Source organism: Artemia sp. Qi Xiang Cuo, chromosome 13 (genome assembly GCF_049724085.1).
Source record: "Artemia sp. Qi Xiang Cuo chromosome 13, ASM4972408v1, whole genome shotgun sequence".
NCBI classification, from domain to species: domain Eukaryota; kingdom Metazoa; phylum Arthropoda; class Branchiopoda; order Anostraca; family Artemiidae; genus Artemia; species Artemia sp. Qi Xiang Cuo.
In genome coordinates, this window is record NC_142806.1 from 61,393,837 (window position 1) to 61,413,761 (window position 19,925).

The following is a 19,925-nucleotide window of genomic DNA, read 5'->3' on the forward strand; positions in this document are numbered from 1 at the left end:
AAAAAAAATAATTTTTTGGCATCCCTGCTTTCAATACAAAAAATTCAAGATATTATCCTTTAAATATAATATTTCTCTAGCCCCACTCCTTCTGGATATCGCCTTAATAGGATACCGTCTCTGCTTTAAATTAAAAAAAATAATGAACTTTTTGGCATCCCTGCTTAAAAAAAAATAAATTTGAGATATTATCATTTAAATATAATACCTCCCTAGCCCGCCCCCCTCATCTGGATACCACCTTGATAGAATGCCGTCTTTACTTTGAATTAAAAAAATAACTTTTTGGAATCCCTGCTTTCAATAAAAAAAAATCAAGGTACTATCACTTAATTATAATAGCTCCCTATGCCCCCCCCCCCTCTGGATACCATCTTGATAGGATACCGTCTCTGCTTGAAATTAAAAAAATAAATTTACTGGCATCCCTGATTTAAAAAATCCAGGTATTATCTCTTAAATCTTATAGCTCCGTAACCCAGCCCCCCCCCCTCCTCCCCCCTCTCCCTCTGGATGCCACTATGATAGGATACCTTCTCTGCTTTAATTAAAAAAAATTATTAACTTTTTGGCATCCATGCTTTCAAAAAAAAATCCGAGATATTTTCATTTAAATGTAATACCTCCTTACCTCCCCCCCCCGCTGGATACCACCTGGATAGGATACCGTCTCAGATTTACATTAAAAAAACAGTTTACTTAATAATTAAAAATGTCGATATATGGATAAAAAAAAAAAAATAAATAACTTTAAAAATCTTAGTTTTCCTTGAAAAAAAATTGAGGGTATGAGTAAAGGTGTACAATGACAACAACAAAAATGTCAAAATTCTTCAGATATACCTCAAATTATTGGAAAACTGAGTCATAGATTCGCCGTGGCATTCAATAAGATCCATAGAATCTAATTAAAAGGGAGCACGCACAAAAGCCAAATTAGGCCAGTAGCCCATGAGAAATTGCAAAATACCCAAGACAATGAACAAGTCCCAATGGAGGGCCCTGGGTCTATTAAAATATTTCAATGGTTTCCAATGGGAATTTGATAGCATTTTCTTCTGTCTCCACTTTAAATGAAAAAAATAATGATCTTTTTGGCATCCCTGCTTTCAATAAAAAAATTGAGGTGCTATCATTTAAAATGATAGCCCCCTATTCCCCCTCTATACGCAACAATTTACAATTTTCTTATGAATGATATTTTGGGGGTGATTACCGATAGCATAATTAATTTACCACCCTTGTACATCTCATAGTCTCAAGCCAAACTTTGCCGCAATCGCATGTTTTTTTTGGGGGGAGGGGTAAAATTTTTTTCAGAAAGAAGATTGTATTTTCTTTAATCTATCAGGCGTTGAACAATTGTGTATCAAACATTAAGAAAATCCTATCTAAAAACAGCAAAAGAAAACCAAATTCTGCAAACTTGCGATTCAGCTGTAGAAACAATCTGTCGACTATCAATTTCAAAATCCAACTGAAGCTGTATAGTAGTGAATGCGTTCTATTCAACTTAAAAATAAAACTCTTGACTGCAAACGATGTAAGAAATAGCAATTGGGAAACTGCATTCGAAATGATTTAATCTCATTTCATAAAGACAATACTTTTTTTGTTAACATATGAAGAACTGTGTATATTGCAATTCCATCTGTCTGGTTATTATGCAAAGTAATAAAAGATACAGAAATTAACGAACAAGAGAGTAGTGAAGAATTATGGTATGCAAAGTATTATTTGGCAGGGAAAGTCACTGGTGATAAATCAGTAGGTGTGGCATCGTTATTGGGGGATTTTCGGGGATTCGGGGAACCAAATTTTTTTTCGAGTTGACGCATAGATTTTCGGGGAAATACCCAAAAATTAGGGAATAGTGCAAGCCCTGCTTTATTTTTAATCAGAAAAATCGAAATACTAAACCACACGAGGAAGAAAAGCTCCGACTTTGCGGTTGACCCAATAAAGAATTGCCGTAAAATAAATTCAAAGTCAGCCGAACGCCCCCGCCTTTGCTGGTAGCGACACTTTGGCGGCGGTCAACGGGGCCTCTCGTTGGCATCGTTCCGTCAATCCACCGGCATGGCCCGGCTTCTAGTTCTATCCCACTTTCTAGGGCTAAAATTAAAGAAAGGTTGAGATGGCTAAAAAAAGTTTGGTGGATGAAGGATGACATATTACGGAAGATCGTCTTTTTTGACTAACCAGTAGTACCGTAATAGGCACTTCAAAGTCAGCCCTATCAAAATTTCAAGGACAGCCCTGTCCCTTTTCCATTGAGTTTCAATGGCAGCCCTCTGATGTCACCAGAGACACCTGTTTCTAGGCGTCATTCCCCTCCAGGCAAGATTTGGAACGACCAGGTGTTGCAATTTTAGGTAAAATTCCCAGGTGTTTCAACTACCTGGAATGGGGTCCGTATAATACACAAGTTCCTACCCCCTTGTACCTGTTTCTAGGCGACATTCCCGACCAGGCAAGATTTGGCACGACCGGGTGTCACAATTTTAGGTTAAATTCCCATGTGTTTCAACTACATGGAATGTGGTCCGTATGATACACAAGTTCCTACCCCCTTGCACCTGTTACTAGGCGACATTCCCGCCCGGGCAAGATTTGGCAAGACCAGGTGTCACAATTTTAGATAAAATTCCCAGGTTTTTCAACTACATGGAATGTGGTCCGTATAATAAATAAGTTTTAATAATAAGATCCTAACCTCTCACCCCTGTTTCTAGGGCATGCCCTCTGACGTCATAGTGCACACCCCCGTTTGAAGAGCATGTCACCCCACGCAACACACCCTCGCCTTTAAAGGGTCAGATAAGTAGAGGTACCAGCCCCTCGCACCTGCACAGTGCTGTCACCGGCTCTATTAAAGGGAACACACTTGATAAGACTCCGTGATACACCCCTCTGGACTCCAATGACGTCGTACGTTGTACCCCATTTCAAAAAGACAGGTCTAATATGCTTGACGCAATTTTGCGTAACCCTACCACAGGAGCCCATGGGGGAATCTCCGCTTATAGCTCACACTTTACGTAATGATTGCGCATTCCTCACTGCCAGATAATACAATTATGATATTTTTCACCCAAAAGCCTTTCTTTTTTTTTCGGCGTTTCATTTTTTCGCTCAAAACACCTTTCATTTTTTTCTCTAGTTCTTGACCCCGCCAGGAATCGAAAGGTCACTCCCTTCAAGCGGAACAGCGCCTCTTAAACACACAGACAATGAAAATAAAAACAAATTGAAAAGCAATCAAACATAGGAAAAAACATGTCAAAAAATAAAAGATGAAAATGTTTCAACCGCCCAGAGACTAGGGGAGGAGGGGAGTGATATTAGATGCAATTTAAACCATATTAAGAACTTTTAAGGAAATACCCCTTTTCTATTAAGATAAATTTATGAATATTAAAAAAATATCCTAACAATAGCTTCCACCTCCTGACTTATCTTTAAGCTCTAGAGTATATTAATCAATGACAATGCATACCGCATTGGTAAATTATGGATGATATTAAACATCCCCCTCTTACGACATCGTTACATCTCCCCCAAGAAATCTTTCAAGCATTTCCTAATAAAAATTATGGTTCTGAATCCCATGATTCAACCCAAGCCTATCATAATGTCAAACAAAATACTCCACACTGCCAGAGAATTTCACCCATGTGGCACCACCCCCCTTCCCCATCTCCTGGGTTACCTAATATTAGTGAGATTTCCCATTTTTTGGCAGTCGCTAGAACAGCGTGTTTACTGCCAAATTTGATACACTCCTGGGGGCATTTGCTTTCAAGATATTAATAAAGGGGAAATGCGTGTCTTACTCGTCCCAAACAATAAATCTTAAAAACACGGACAATGCAAATAAAAGCAAATTAACAAGCAATAAAACATAGAAAAAACACGACAAAAAATAAAAGATGAAAATGTCATATTATCATATACGGAAAAATAATCATCTATTACAGAAAACTGGGGGCTTCTAGCCTGCAACCCCGAGGGGTAGGGGAGAGGAGATAATATTACATAAAATTTAAACCATATTAAGAGCTTTTGAGGAAATACCCCTTTTTCATTAATATAAATTTATGGATATTTCACATTATCCTAACAATAGCTTCTAGCTCACACCTAGTAGCCTTCATTTTAAAAGGATATATTGATAATAGATGTAGTTTTTAGGCGTACTGTAGATTTAAAAGGATAAAGAATATTCACCGAAATATTCACCGATTTAAATTGCACTGTCTTGGAAAAAAAATTCCCTATTGTTTTTAAGTTGTGTTTGTTTGATATGGAAAGGCAGTGCGGTCTTCGTCAATATTTACATTCCATGTAGTTGAAACACCTGGAAATTTTACCTAAAATTGTGACACCTCGTCGTGCCAAATCTTGCCTGGACATGCCTAATCTTGCCTGTGTGGGAATGTTGCCTATAAACAGGTGCAAGGGGAACAGGTGCAATAACATGCCTAATGTCAGGAAAGACGGAATGAGAGGACAACCATGAGAGGGGAACCGTTTTCTCCGTCAGCAGCTCAAAACTGTTTTATTTTTTTATCGATACGCAAAGCGCGAATTTTCAAGCGTACATTTATGGCTATCTTGCATCTCCCCACTAAGGTACCGACCTGCTCGCTGCTTGCCACCGAGGAAGTATACAATCCCCCCGAGCAGTTTGTCCAAGCCCGAAACACCCCCCGGACAAAATTTTTCACCAAAAATATGAGGGAGGGGATTATAATATACACAAAAAGAGCCGTGTTTTGTAGAAAACCGAGACTTCTAGCCTGAAACTCAGGAGGATACGAAGGGGAAAGTGATATTAGATACAAATTTAAATTTATGCGATTTCTGCGAGAACTAGCAAGTTGTCCAACAAAAATAACAAATTTCTTTGAATTAACACATTTCTTCTAACAGCACCAATTTTCCGTCAAAGATAATAAATCTTCTCTTTGAAGTAACAAATTTTTTCCTTAATACTAACAAACTTTTACTTAACACACCCAAATTTCTCTTGGAAGTAACGTTTTTTCGTCAGTGATAACACTTTTTCTACTTGAGCTAACAAGTTTTCTCTCAAACCATACCAAACTTTGTCTTAGAAGTAGCAATTTTCGTTATGATGACAAGTTATTTGTTAGAAGTAACAAGTTTTCAGTCAAATATACCAAATTTTTCTTGGAATTAACAATATTTTCGTTTATGATAACAATTTTTCTGTCAAAAGTGGTAAATTGTCCATAACACTAACAAATCTTCTCATCGAAGTTACAACTTTTTCTGAAAACTAACAAACTTTTACTTGACACGATCAAATTTCTCTTAGAAGTAACAGGTTTTTAACAATTTTTCTGTCATAGTTATGTTTTTCTACGTTTAAGTTAGGTTCATCTACCGTAGGCTAACATGAGCGCTCCTGATAAACTAAGTTAGACGAACCAAACTTAAAAGTAGAGAAATGTTGTCCTTGCTGGTGAATGTTATCTTTGCTGGACAACTTGCTAGTTCTAGCAGAAATCGTGTTATCAGTGACGAAGAATTGTTACTTTTAACATGAAATTTGCTATCTTCGGCGGATAAGTTGGAATTATTACAAAAAATTGTTACTGTTATGAATTTACTTGTTATTTCTAGGAGAAATTTAATGCTAAGTAAATGTTTGTTAGTATTAAGGAAGTATTAAAAACAATAGGGAAATTTTTTTTCAGGACAGTTCAATTTAAATCGGTAAATATTTCGGCCCTATGTCCAAGGGCCGTCTTCATTAAAAATGATCTAACAAAAGATTCTATTAAACCAGTTGACAATAGTATTGAACCCGTTACAAAAAGACCTTTGAGACTAGCTGATAAAAAGGCAAGATTAGCTTTGATAACTTGCAGTTAATAATTTCATTTTATTTCGTTTGAATGAATTCATCCTCTCTAATCATTTTATTTATCAGTCCTGGTTGATCTTCGTTGAAGTAAGGATGCTGTGGCTGTTTTAAAAGTTTTTAAGAGCATTTTTAGTTTTAAACTTTGTATTTTAATGTAAGTTTTATATATATATATATATATATATATATATATATATATATATATATATATATATATATATATATATATATATATATATATATATATATATATATATATATATATATATATATATATATATATATATATATATATATATATATATATTTATATATTATATATATATATATATATATATATATATATATATATATATATATATATATATATATATATATATATATATATATATATATATATATATATATTTTTTTATATATATATATATATATATATATATATATATATATATATATATATATATATATATATATATATATATATATATATATATATATATATATATATATATATATATATATATATATAATTTTTCTTTAATGTTGTGCAGAAGACGGCCCTTGGACATAGGGCCGAAATATTCAACGATTTAAATTGCACTGTCTTGGAAAAAAAAAATTCCCTATTGTTTTTAAGTTGTGTTTGTTTGATATGGAAAGGCAGTGCGGTCTTCGTCAATATTTACATTCCATGTAGTTGAAACACCTGGAAATTTTACCTAAAATTGTGACACCTCGTCGTGCCAAATCTTGCCTGGACATGCCTAATCTTGCCTGTGTGGGAATGTTGCCTATAAACAGGTGCAAGGGGAACAGGTGCAATAACATGCCTAATGTCAGGAAAGACGGAATGAGAGGACAACCATGAGAGGGGAACCGTTTTCTCCGTCAGCAGCTCAAAACTGTTTTATTTTTTTATCGATACGCAAAGCGCGAATTTTCAAGCGTACATTTATGGTTATCTTGCATCTCCCCACTAAGGTACCGACCTGCTCGCTGCTTGCCACCGAGGAAGTATACAATCCCCCCGAGCAGTTTGTCCAAGCCCGACACACCCCCAGGACAAAATTTTTCACCAAAAATATGAGGGAGGGGATTATAATATACACAAAAAGAACCGTGTTTTGTAGAAAACCGAGACTTCTAGCCTGAAACTCAGGAGGATACGAAGGGGAAAGTGATATTAGATACAAATTTAAATTTAAATTTCTGCGATTTCTGCGAGAACTAGCAAGTTGTCCAACAAAAATAACAAATTTCTTTGAATTAACACATTTCTTCTAACAGCACCAATTTTTCCGTCAAAGATAATAAATCTTCTCTTTGAAGTAACAAATTTTTTCCTTAATACTAACAAACTTTTACTTAACACACCCAAATTTCTCTTGGAAGTAACGATTTTTCGTCAGTGATAACACTTTTTCTACTTGAGCTAGTAAGTTTTCTCTCAAACCATACCAAACTTTGTCTTAGAAGTAGCAATTTTCGTTATGATGACATGTTATTTGTTAGAAGTAACAAGTTGTCAGTCAAACATACCAAATTTTCCTTGGAAGTAACAATTTTTTCGTTTATGATAAAAATTTTTCTGTCAGGAGTAGCAAGTTATTCTTAAAATTAACACATCTTATCATCAAAGTAACAACTTTTTGTTAATACTAACAAACTTTTACTTAACACTATCAAATTTCTCTTAGAAGTAACAGGTTTTTAACAAGTTTTCTGTCAAAGTTAGGTTTATCTACGTTTAAGTTAGGTTCATCTAACTTAGGCTATCATGAGCGCTCATGATAAACTAAGTTAGACGAACCTAACTTAAAAGTAGAGAAATGTTGTCCTTGCTGTTGAATGTTATCTTTGCTGGACAACTTGCTAGTTCTAGCAGAAATCGTGTTATCAGTGACGAAGAATTGTTACTTTTAACATGAAATTTGCTATCTTCGGCGGATAAGTTGGAATTATTAAAAAAATTGTTACTGTTATTAATTTACTTGTTATTTCTAGGAGAAATTTAATGCTAAGTAAATGTTTGTTATTATTAAGGAAGAATGTTGTTACTTCGATGAGACAATTTGTTAGTGTTAAGGAAAGCTTGATCACAAAAGTTTTTATCACAATCGAAAAATAGTTACTTCTAAGAAAAATTTGGTATCTTTGGCAGAAAACTTGCTAGTTCGAACAGAAAATATGTTATCACTGACGAAAATATTATTTCTAAAAGAAATTTGAGTGTTTTAAGTAAAAGTGTGTTAGTCTTACGAAAAAAATTGATACTTTGATGGAAAAATTTGTTAGTGTTAAGGAAAACTTTCTACTTCATGCAGAAAACTTGTTATCAAGGAGGCACACATATGCCTCTTTAAAGAGGGGACCCACCACAGTGTTAAGCGATTTCCGGTCTTAGCGGTCGCAGAGAGACGGCGGTGATCGCAATTTGTAGCCTTAGCTCAAACTAAGAAACATGCAAAATTTCACCCCCCCTCTCCGACTTTATCTTCATGGGGAAAAGTTGGCCGGCCGTTTCGACCCTCCCACCACAGCCCCCCTTTAACGTTGTCCGAGCTAAAATTTAGAGGATAAGCTTTCCTAGTGCCTGGGAGCGTATCCCCAAATTTTCAGCTCAATTCGATCACTCCTTCCCTGTTTTCCAAAAACCAAATATAGCCACTTAATGTTCGTCAAGTTATTTTTTTATCAGCACGCCTACTGGCCACAGTTGGCAACAGATCGGGGTGAATGAGGACTCATTCAAAACGGAATTCGACCTTTTAGGGCCTTTTGATATTTTCAGACCGACAAAATTATCCCCCCAATTTACATTTACGAAAAACCTCGTTTTTCAAGGAGGAAAGTGGGCCGGAAGTTTCGACCCTCCCACCACAGCCCCCCTTTAACGTTGTCCGATTGGGTTGAGATTTAGAGCATGAGCTTTCCTAGGGCCTGGGAGCTTATCCTCAAAATTTTAGATCAATCCGATCACTCCTTCTCTATTTTCCAAATGTTTTTTAATGTTCATCAAGTTTTTTAATCAGCCACGCCTAATGAATGAGGTGAATGAGGACTAATTCGAAGCAGAATTCGACCTGTTAGGGCCTTTTGATATTTTCAGACCGAAAAAATTATCCGCTGAATTCACATTTACGAAAAACTCGTTTTCCCATAAGAGCCCAGGTTAATTTTTGAAATTCCTAAAAGCATAGTATTTCATTATAAAACTAGATCAAAATAGTCCTCTTAATCTGAAAAAACAGACTGCAAGCTTCCAAAAATTCCAGCTCTTTCCCAGAAGTTTTTTTTTTTCGAAAAACGAAAATCTTACTTTGTATTTGCTTGCGTCGAAAATAGATTGCAGAGACTTTGACAAGAAAACCGTTGGGTTTTTTCTGTTGCCGAGCCAATAAAAATAACTAAACAAGTCTCTGAAAGTACAGTGGTTACTTTTGCTGTGTGTCATGCGTAAGACCCGGCGTGGATTCCCCGTCAGAGTCATTTTTTTATATATTAAATTTAAAGTAGTATCTCTTAAATTTAAAGTTTAAAAAAGAAACACAGTTTCTTTTTTAAATACAATCTATCAAATACTTAAGCTCAACAGGCGTCTACAGAAGAATATCTCAGTCGGCCTTCAGCTTACAGGTAAGTCTCCACTGCTTTGATAACCTGCCGTATACCCGCGTGCTCAAAGAAAAGTTGAAAAAAGAAAATCTTACTGTGAATTTGATTTGAGTATTCAGGAATTAAAAACCTTAGCACAAGAATCTTCAAAAGCGGGGGGTTTGGAGGGTGGCAGTCCCCAAACTTTAACTTCTGACACGATCAGCTAACAGTTAGTCAAGCAATAATAAGTAATAAACTGTACAAAAACGTGCAGATATTATGTGAAAAAAACTACGTTTTCTAAAGAGTTAAGGAGGCTGAGTCACAAGTTCGAACCTTAAAACGTACAAGGATTAGGAGGTACAGTTGGGGGGCTGCCTCCCCCCAAATCCCTCGCTTTTGCAACCTCTTTTGTTAAGATTTTTATTTTGGGGGTCTACCGCCCCCCTCAACCCCCGCTTTTTCCCTTGCAAAGAAATGCTTTGCAACCCGAACGAAGTCTGCTTAAATTTTCCCCCGTAACTACATCCTATTGCATCTCTTTGATTGGAAACAGTACCGAGCCTGTTTGCTTGATTTTTTACAGGAGATTTTTCCCTAACCGATAACAAGCTATAATGTGATGAACTTAACAATTTTGAACAGAAAAAACAGGGAACAGAAGAAGGGCTCCGAATAAACAAGCAGTTTAGGTTCAGGTTCATCTATTTTTCCATCATACATAATCAAACTGAATACATAACTATACCTGGCACAGAGACAAGTTTGTAGTTATAACTGTAACAGACTGAGTTGCCATTGCCAAATTCTCTGAAGAATTAAAAAAAATGCCATTGAAACAGTTTCATTTGTGTTGGTAAGACCAACTGATTGCAGGCTACAGGACTTAAAAAATCTTAAAAAAAGAGGCTGCAAAAGCGGGGGGTTTGGGGGGCGGCAGCCCCCCAATTGTACCTCCTAATCCCTGTATCTTTTAAGGTTTGAACTTGTGTCTCAGCCTCTTTAACTCTTTAGAAAATAAAGTTTTTTTCAAATAATCAGAACGAAAAAAATTGTTACTTCTAAGGAAAATTGTGTATGTTTGACAGAAAGCTTGTTACTTCTAGCGGATAAGTTGTCATCATAACAGAAAAATTGTTACTTCTAAGAAAAAAATTTGGTATCTTTGACATAAAACTTGCTAGTTCAAGCGGAAAACGTGTTATCACTGACGCAGTGTTATTTCTAAGAGAAATTTAAGTAAAGTGTGTTAGAATTAAGGAAAAAAGTTGATGCTTCGAAGAGAAAATCTGTTAGTGTTAAGTAAAAGTTCTGTAGTATTAAGGAAGAATATTGTTACTTCGATGAGAAAATTTGTTAGTGTTAAGGAAAGCGTGCTACTTCTGACAAAAAATACGTTATCACAAATGAAAGAATTGGTACTTCTAAGAACAATTTATTATCTATGTTGGACAACTTCTTAGTTCAAGCAGAAATTGTGTTATCAATCACGAAAAATTGTTACTTTTAAGAAAAATTTGTTATCTTTGATGGAAAAATTGGTGCTATTAGAAAAATTCATTACTGTTAAGAAAACCTTATATTTTTCAGATAATTTGATAGTGTTAAGTAAAAATTTGTCAGTATTAAGAAAAAATACTGTTACTTCGATGAGAAAATTTGTTAGTGTTAAGGAAAACTTGCTACTTCTGACAGAAAAGTTGTTATCACAAACGAAAAAATTGTTACTTCAAAGAAAAATTTGTTATCTTTGCTGGACAACTTGCTAGTTCTAGTAGAAATCGTGTTATCAGTGTCGAAAAATTGTTACACTTAAGAAAAAATTTTTTATCTTTGACGGATAAGTTGGAGCTATTAAAAAAAATTGTTACTGTTAAGAAAATACTTATTATTTCTAGTAGAAACTTAATGTTAAGTATAAGTGTGTTAATAGTAAGGAAGAATGATGTTACTTCGATGAGACAATTTGTTAGTGTTAAGGAAAATTTGCTACTTTTGTCAGAAAAGTTGTTATCAGAATCAAAAATTGTTACTTCTAAGAAAAATTTGCTCTCTGTCGCAGAAAACTTGCAAGTTCGAACATAAAACGTGTTATCACTGACGAAAAATATTATTTCTAAATGAAATTTGAATGTGTTAAGTAAAAGTGTGTTAATATTAAGAAAAAAAGTTCATACTTCTAAGGGCCTTTGTTAGTTTTAAGGAAAACTTGCTACTTCTGGCAGAAAACTTGGTATCATAACGAAAAAGTTTAACGAAGTGGAGGGATGCAGGATAACCATAAATGTACGCTTGAAAATTACCGCTTTACGTAACAATAAAAAAAATAAAACAGTGTTGAGCTGGTGATGGAGAAAACGGTTCCCCTCCCCTGGAGTCCTCTCCTTTCGTCTTTCTATAAATTAGGCATGTTATTCCTTATCCTTTTATAGCTGCAATGATGCCTAAAAACTACATCTATTATCAATGCATCCTCTGAAAAAGAAGGCTACTAGGTGCGAGCTGAAAGCTATTGTTAGGATAATGTGAAATATCCATAAATTTATCCTAATGAAAAAGGGGTATTTCCTTAAAAGCTCTTAATAGGGTTTAAATTGTATGTAATATCGCCCCCTCCCCTACCCCTCGGGGTTGCAGGCTAGAAGCCCCCAGTTTTCTATAATAGATGGTTGTTTTTGCGTATATGATAATATGACATTTTCATCTTCTACTTTTTGTCGTATTTTTTCTATGTTTTATTGCTTGTTAATTTGTTTTTATATACAGTATCTGTGTTTTTAAGACTTATTGTTTGGGGCGAGTAAGACACGCATTTCTCCTTTATGAATATCTTGAAAACAGATGCCCCCCGGAGTGTATCCAATTTGACAGTAAACACGCCGTTCTAACGACTGTCAAAAACTGGGAAATCTCACTAATATTAGGTCACCCAGGGGATGGGAGAGGGGGCCGTGTTACATGGGTGAAATGCTCTGGCAGTTCGGAGTATTTTGTGGAAATTATGATTGGCTTGGGTTGAATCATGGGATTCAGAACCATAATTTTTATTAGGAAATGCCTGGAAGATTTCTTGGGGGAGATATAGCGATGTCGTGGGAGGGGGGGGGGTGTTTAATATCATCCATAGTTTAGCAATGCGGGGTGCATCGTCATTGATTAATATACTCTAGAGCTTAAAGATAAGTCAGGATGTGAAAGCTATTGCTTTCATCTCCAGGATATTTTTTAATATTCATACATTTATTTTAATGAAAAAGGGATATCTCCTTAAAAGCTCTTAATGTGGTTTAAATTGCATCTAATATCACTCCCCTCCTCCCCTAGTCTCTGGGGGGTTGCAAATTAGAAGCCCCGGTTTTCTTTAATAGACGGTTCTTTTTTGCGTATATGATAATATGACATTTTCATCTTTTATTTTTTTATAAGTTTTTTTTCTATGTTTGATTGCTTATCAATTTGTTTTTATTTTTATTGTCTGTGTGTTTAAGATGCTAGTCTCTACCACGAGTAAGACACACATTTCCCCTTTATTAATATCTTGAAAGCAAATACCACCATGGAGTGTATCAAATTGGGAGAGTAAACATGCCATTCTAACGACTGCCAAAAAATGGGGAATCTCAGGTGTCTTGCAATAGTTTATTTTTAGAATATGGTTCAAGATACAAAATATTGACAAAGGTTTCATGGACGATTTGCTTAGGGCGCTGTTCCGTTAAAGGGAATGACCTTTCGAGTCCTGGCGGGGTCAAGAACTATAGAAAAAAATGAATGGTGTATTTGAGCGAAAAAATGAAACGCCCAAAAAAAGGTTTTTGGGTAAAAAATGTCAAAATGATATTATCTGGCAGTGAGGGATGCGCAATCATCACTTAAAGTGTGAGCTACAAGCGGGGATTCCCCCTTGAGTTCCAGTGGTAGGGCCACGCAAAATTGTGTGAAGCATATTAGACCTGTCTGTTTGAAATGGGGTACAACGTATGACGTCATTGGAGTCCAGAGGGGTGCGTCACGGAGTCTTGCCAAGTGTGTTCCCTTTAATAGAGCCGGTTACTGCACTGTGCAGGTTTGAGGGGCTGGTAGCTCCACTTATCTGACCCTTTAAAAGGCAAGGGTGTGTCGTTTGGTGTAACATGCGCTTGAAACGGGGGTGTGCACCTTGACGTCAGAGGGCATGCGCTAGAAACAGTGGTGAGGGGTTAGGAGCTTATTATTGAAACTTGTGTATTATACAGACCACATTCCATGTAAAAACAAACACAACTTAAAAACAATAGGGAAATTTTTTTTCAAGACAGTGCAATTTAAATCGGTAAATATTTCGGCCCTATGTCCATGGGCCGTCTTCATTAAAAATGATCTAACAAAATATTCTATTAAACCAATTGACAATAGTATTGAACCCGTTACAAAAAGGCCTTTGAGACTAGCTGCTAAAAAGGCAAGATTAGCTTTGAAAACTTGCAGTTAATAATTTCATTTTATTTCGTTTGAATGAATTCATCCTCTCTCATCATTTAATTTATTAGTCCTGGTTGAACTACGTTGAAGTAAGAATGCTGGGGTTGTTTTAAAAGTTTTTAAGACCATTTTTAGTTTTAAACTTCGTGTGTTATTGTAAGTTTTATATATATATATATATATATATATATATATATATATATATATATATATATATATATATATATATATATATATATATATATATATATATATATATATATATATATATATATATATATATATATATATATATATATATATATATATATATATATATATATATATATATATATATATATATATATATATAAAATTTTTCTTTAATGTTGTGCAGAAGACGGCCCTTGGACATAGGGCCGAAATATTCACCGATTTAAATTGCACTGTCTTGGAAAAAAAATTCCCTATTGTTTTTAAGTTGTATTTGTTTGATATGGAAAGGCAGTGCGGTCTTCGTCAATATTTACATTCCATGTAGTTGAAACACCTGGAAATTTTACCTAAAATTGTGACACCTGGTCGTGCCAAATCTTGCCTGGACATGCCTAATCTTGCCTGTGTGGGAATGTTGCCTATAAACAGGTGCAAGGGGAACTTGTGTATTATATGGACCATATTCCATGTAGTGGAAATACCTGGGAATTTTACTTAAAATTGTGACACCTGGTAGTGCCAAATCTGGCCTGGACATGCCTAATCTTGCCTGGGCGGGAATGTCGCCTAGAAACAGGTGCAAGGGGGTAGGAACTTGTGTATTATACGGACCACGTTCCAGGTAGTTGAAACACCTGAGAATTTTACTTAAAATTGCGACACCTGGTCGTGCCAACTCTTGTCTGGGCGGGAATGACGCCTAAAAACAGATGTGTCGCGTGACATCAGAGGGCTGCTTTTGAAACTCAATGGAAAAGGGATAGAGCTGTCCTTGGAATTTTGATAGGGCTGACTTTGAAGTGCCTATGACGGTACTACTCTAGCCATCTAGGGCCAAACGAAAAAGTATATCGTCCCTGAAAGGGGCTGGGATGAGGTCGTAAAGACGGTTTTTAAGGAAATTGGAAGATCATCAGAAGGTGTAAAGAGAGAAGTTTTGAATAGATCGAGACAGAAAAGGATTGTGCATAGCTGTGTTGACCTCGGGTGGCTTGGTGTTGCAGTGAGCTATTAGCAATTGCAGCAGTAGTAGACAAATTAAAGCACTACTTGTCACTGTTTTCGAGATACAGACTGTTGCTAATTCAGTGTGCTGATCTAAGGGACTATACTCTACAATATTTTCCAGTAATTTTATACCACATATTAGGTTACTGATTTTACAGAGTACCTAAATTTATAATCAGCCTTCTCAAATTTAGATACTTTTATCTTTCTGAAGATACCAAAAGTATAGATAATTTTGAAGACTCGGTGTTTCTTTTCAATGACGATAAATAAAAAGTTCAACTAGGGTAACTCCTTTTAATAGACAGTGATGAATTTCACAAAAAATACTAGATATTTCGGTCACATATTTGGTGACCGTCATTAGCTGTAATATGTTTACTACTGATTACGGTCTCTGCATATTTGACCGAGATATATAGTATCTTTAGTGAAATTTGTCACTCTCTATCAAAATGATTTATCTCTATTTGAAATTTTTATTTATTGATATCAAAATTAGCAGGTTGCAGCCGGATTTAGTTACCCAAAGACCTTACTTTATTTTCACCGAATTTTCAAAACTTAAAAGGAAAACAAATCTGAAATTGTTCGCTTATTGTATCTTTTCTGCTCAAAATCCAATAGCTTACCAACATTGTGTCGTAGTCCGGTGAGAGCTGATGTTCTTGGTAACTTGAGTGAGGGTAGTGAAACAGGACGTAGGCGTGGTATTGTTCTTGATGCTTCTCGCTGTGATTCTAATCTGCAAGCACATAAAGCCCAATAAAGTACGTATAGCTCGTATAATTTCTTTTTATCATATCAGTCCTGCCAAAAAAATGATATTATATCTTAGGAAGAGTTTAGTCAAATAATTTGACAAATTTACAAAGATATCCAAAAATTGCAGTAGTTGTCTGAACAACATTTTTTTTTTATTAGACGTAATTTATTTCTATTTACATATGTTTGAACTAGTTGTGACTTTTCTACCCGCTTGATAAATTTCTTTAAATTTAAGTGAATACTAAAAGGCTATTTGAAAGAAGAACAATAAGAAATCCTTGCTTAGGTCTCAAGTTTTTCTTGTGCGGGTCCTTTCGGGTATATTCTTGGCAAGAATTTTAAAGAATTTAAGAAGAATTTAGTGGAATATTTTGGAAAAATTGTCAAATCTATAAATATTTCCAACAACATGCGAGTTTATGTTGTTTCTTCAACAAATTGAATTCTTATGTTTAAATTTGTGTAAACTTGCTCTGAGTATTCTTGTCACTTGTAAACGCTTATAGATGAAAGTGAAAACTAGAAAACTGTTTGAGAGATGAAGAAAGAAAATACTTTTATAAGCCTCAATTTTTCCTTGAGGGGCACTTTGATATTAATTTAGGGTGTTTTCAGGACACAAAACCAGTTGATTCAAAGTCATATTATTTTAATATTTTTTCGGTTAAGGAATTTTTGGGGATTAATTTAGTTCCAATAATCTCAGATAAACTCAATTGCACCTGATAAAATATAAGCTGGTGATGTGATAATTCTGGCCCCTTGCGTTTCTAGCCTTAATTTTAAAAGTTTAAAGGGTTTTACCACAAAGAAATTATAAGGAGGCGAAGCCAAGACGCTAATTAGGGTTAAACAGAAAGCGGCTAATCCTAGTGTAGATGCACTCTTATACCGTGGCCGTATACATTAAATTTATGTTCTAGTAATTTAATTTAGCCCCCTTCCCAACCAAACAGATGTAAATGCATGACTTTAAAGAAAGAGAAGATTCCTTTAAATTAGGACGCAAGAACTCAACTAGAGTATCAAATAGTTCGTGGTAACGAACTGTAAGTAAGGTGCGACCCAGCTCAATAGTAACCGAAACTCTAAGAAACATAATTTTGATACCAATAGATATATTAAATGAATTGATTTTTTATGCTGATTTTAAATATATAAATTTCATTAAGTTTAGTCTCAATCATCAAAGGTTACGAGCCTCAGAAAATTTTCCTGATTTTCGAAAAAAGGGGGAAACACCTTCTAAACGTCGGGTGATCTTAATGGAAATCACGCCATCAGATTCATTATATCAGAGAACCCTATTGTTCAGGGTTCAAGCTTCTATCTGCAAAAATGTGGAATTTTGTCTTTTTACCAAAAGAAAGATCACGGAGGCGTGTTTATTTTTTTTCTGGGGTGATCGTATTGACCCAGTGATCCTATAATATCGGGAGAGGGCTCATTCGAACGGAAATTAAAAGTTCTAGTTTAAAGGGTTTTACCATGAAGAAATTATATGGAGGTGAAACAAAAACTCTAAATAGGGTTAAACAGAAAGTGGCTAATCGTAGTGTAGATGAACTCTTATACCGTGGCCGTCTACATTAAATTTATATTCTAGTAATTTAATTTAGCCTCCTCCCCAACCAAAAAAAGATGTAAATTCATGATTTTAAAGAAAGAGAAGATCTATTTAAATAAGGACACAAGAACTCAACCAGAGTATCGCTCAGTTTATGGTAACGACTGTAAGTAAGGATGTAAGTAAGTATAATTTCTCAACTAGAGTGCATATACAAAGAAATAAGCTAATCTTGGGAGTATGTATCTTTTTGCTTGAAATTCAGCTCTAAATCCTAGAGCTTGAAGATACTCTAAATCTTAAAATTTTACCTTTAAATAAATTATTGAAGGAATCAGTTGATTTTTTTTTACTCTTCAGTAAAATTGAAGGTTCTATTTTACTGAATAAAATGAATAAAAACTAATAGCACAACAAACACTAAATACAATTTTCTTAGGGATATTCTTGTTCTAACTTTTGCTTTTGTTAAGTTGGGTAGATATTTTATGTTTGGCAGGACAGATAAGACATAACTACTTTTAGCGAACGTCTAGTACAAATAATCATGCTGCGTGCTTCCTAGTACTTTACAAGCAACAGTGTTGTAGCATTGAAACCACCAGCAAAACTCATTCACAGAGATTGCGTATTTTACTAAGTATCAGAGACTGTGGAAATGAAACCAAAGTGTTTGAGATGGTCTAGTCAAAACTTACACCATCTTAAATATCTTAAAAATTAGTAAAATTAATTTTTAATGACAAAAAACTCGATATGCAGTTAGGTAGTTTTTGGTAAGAGTGGGCACCTATTTAATAGAGAAGGAAACAGGAGAAAAATCAGCAGAAAATAAGCTAAAAATATGTGACACAAAACAGCTTAAGGAGGTGTATCTCTCCTTTTAAAGTATAGTCGTGTTTGAGAATCAACAGATTGTTAATGTTTGGATTTTACGGAAGAAAGCATCATGTGCTCTAACTATTCATTTCTGCTTCTTTTCACGGTTCAACATGGCAGCAGTGACGGAAATGTGGTATTGTCCTAAAAACTCCACAGTTATGGAATAACCGAGAAAAAATCTTAGAAACTTCTGGTTTTCAAGCATGAAGAGACCTAAGCTGAATCCAGGGCTGAAAAGTGTTTCATTTTGATATCCTTGATATTTTTAGCTTATTTTTTATACCTTCAGTTGTTCTTTCTGAATGGACAAGTAAAAGAAAGTCATGGCCTAATTATACCAGATAATATTATCTTCTTATGTTATGTCAATTTCGTATGAGTATCTCAAAGCTTCGTCTGAGTAACATGGGAACAAAATACCATGGAGCGAAGAAGAAGAAGAAAAATAATTTGTTCATTAGTATTCAGGGCATCTTGGCAGAATAACTACTTCGAGTCATGAATCATGGTTGAAGTAATGTTTGCTGAAGCGTATTAAAAAAGTACTTGAAACTCCTAAAAATGGCAGTGGGCCGAAATAGAAAGCACACCATTGGAATGTTCGGTACTTGTGTCTTATAGCCACCATACTCAAGTTCTGTCGAGAAGTGAAGTTTGGTTAATTGCTAATTAAATAAAACAAAATATGATGAAATTATAAAGTTTTATTAACAAAATTATGAGAACTACAACTTAGAAATATGCGCCCAGAACGCAGAAATGTCAGTAAGAAACGCGTTAAAATGAGCTCTGCCTTCTGCCGCTACTGTACACTTCCAAAAAGGGTCTTTATCGAAAGAGTATAAGGTCTTGCTGTGTCCATTGACGCACTGTTTTGTTTTGGGCAACACCCCTTTGTCCTGGAAAATTCTAATTGCCCCTTCTTCAGTGCATGGCAAATTTGAAATTTTCATTTTAACATCCATGGTCAGACACTATTTCCCATCAACACAGATCACAAACTGAAAGAATTTCACCCCATCAAACAGTTTGTGGTAACGAACTGTAAGTAAGGAGCGACCCGGCTCAATGGTAACCGAAACTCTAGAAAACGGTATTTTGACACAAATAGATACATCAAAAGAATCACATTTTAATGCTGATTTCAAATATATAAGTTTCATCAAGTTTAATCTTACCCATCAAAACTAACGCGCCTGAGAAAATTTGGCTGATTTTCGAAAAAAGGGGGAAAGACCCCCTAGAAGTTATAGAACCTTAATGAGAATCACACCATCATATTCAGCGTATAAGAGAACCCTACTGTAGACGTTTCAAGCCCCATTTACAAAAATGTGGAATTTTGCATTTTTTGCCAGAAGAAAGATCACGGGTGCGTGTTTATTTATTTTTTATTTTTTTTTTGTTTTTTTTTTCCCAGGGGTGATCGTATCGAACCAGTTGTCCTAGAATATCGTGGAAGGGCTCATTGGAATGGAAATTGAAAGTTCTAGTGCCCTTTTTAAGTGACCAAAAAAATGGAGGGCAACTAGGCCCCCTCCCACGCTCATT

The 19,925-nt window shown here is 35.0% G+C and overlaps 1 protein-coding gene across 1 annotated transcript in view; it reads right to left on the reverse strand.

Moving 5' to 3' along the window:
• LOC148945511 (uncharacterized) overlaps nt 1-19,925 on the reverse strand; it is a 198,986-nt gene that overhangs the window by 40,159 nt on the left and 138,902 nt on the right. The window contains exon 8 of the mRNA XM_089098780.1: nt 15,790-15,902. Coding sequence (XP_088954906.1) covers nt 15,790-15,902 — 113 coding nt within the window. The remainder of the gene's footprint in view (nt 1-15,789; nt 15,903-19,925) is intronic.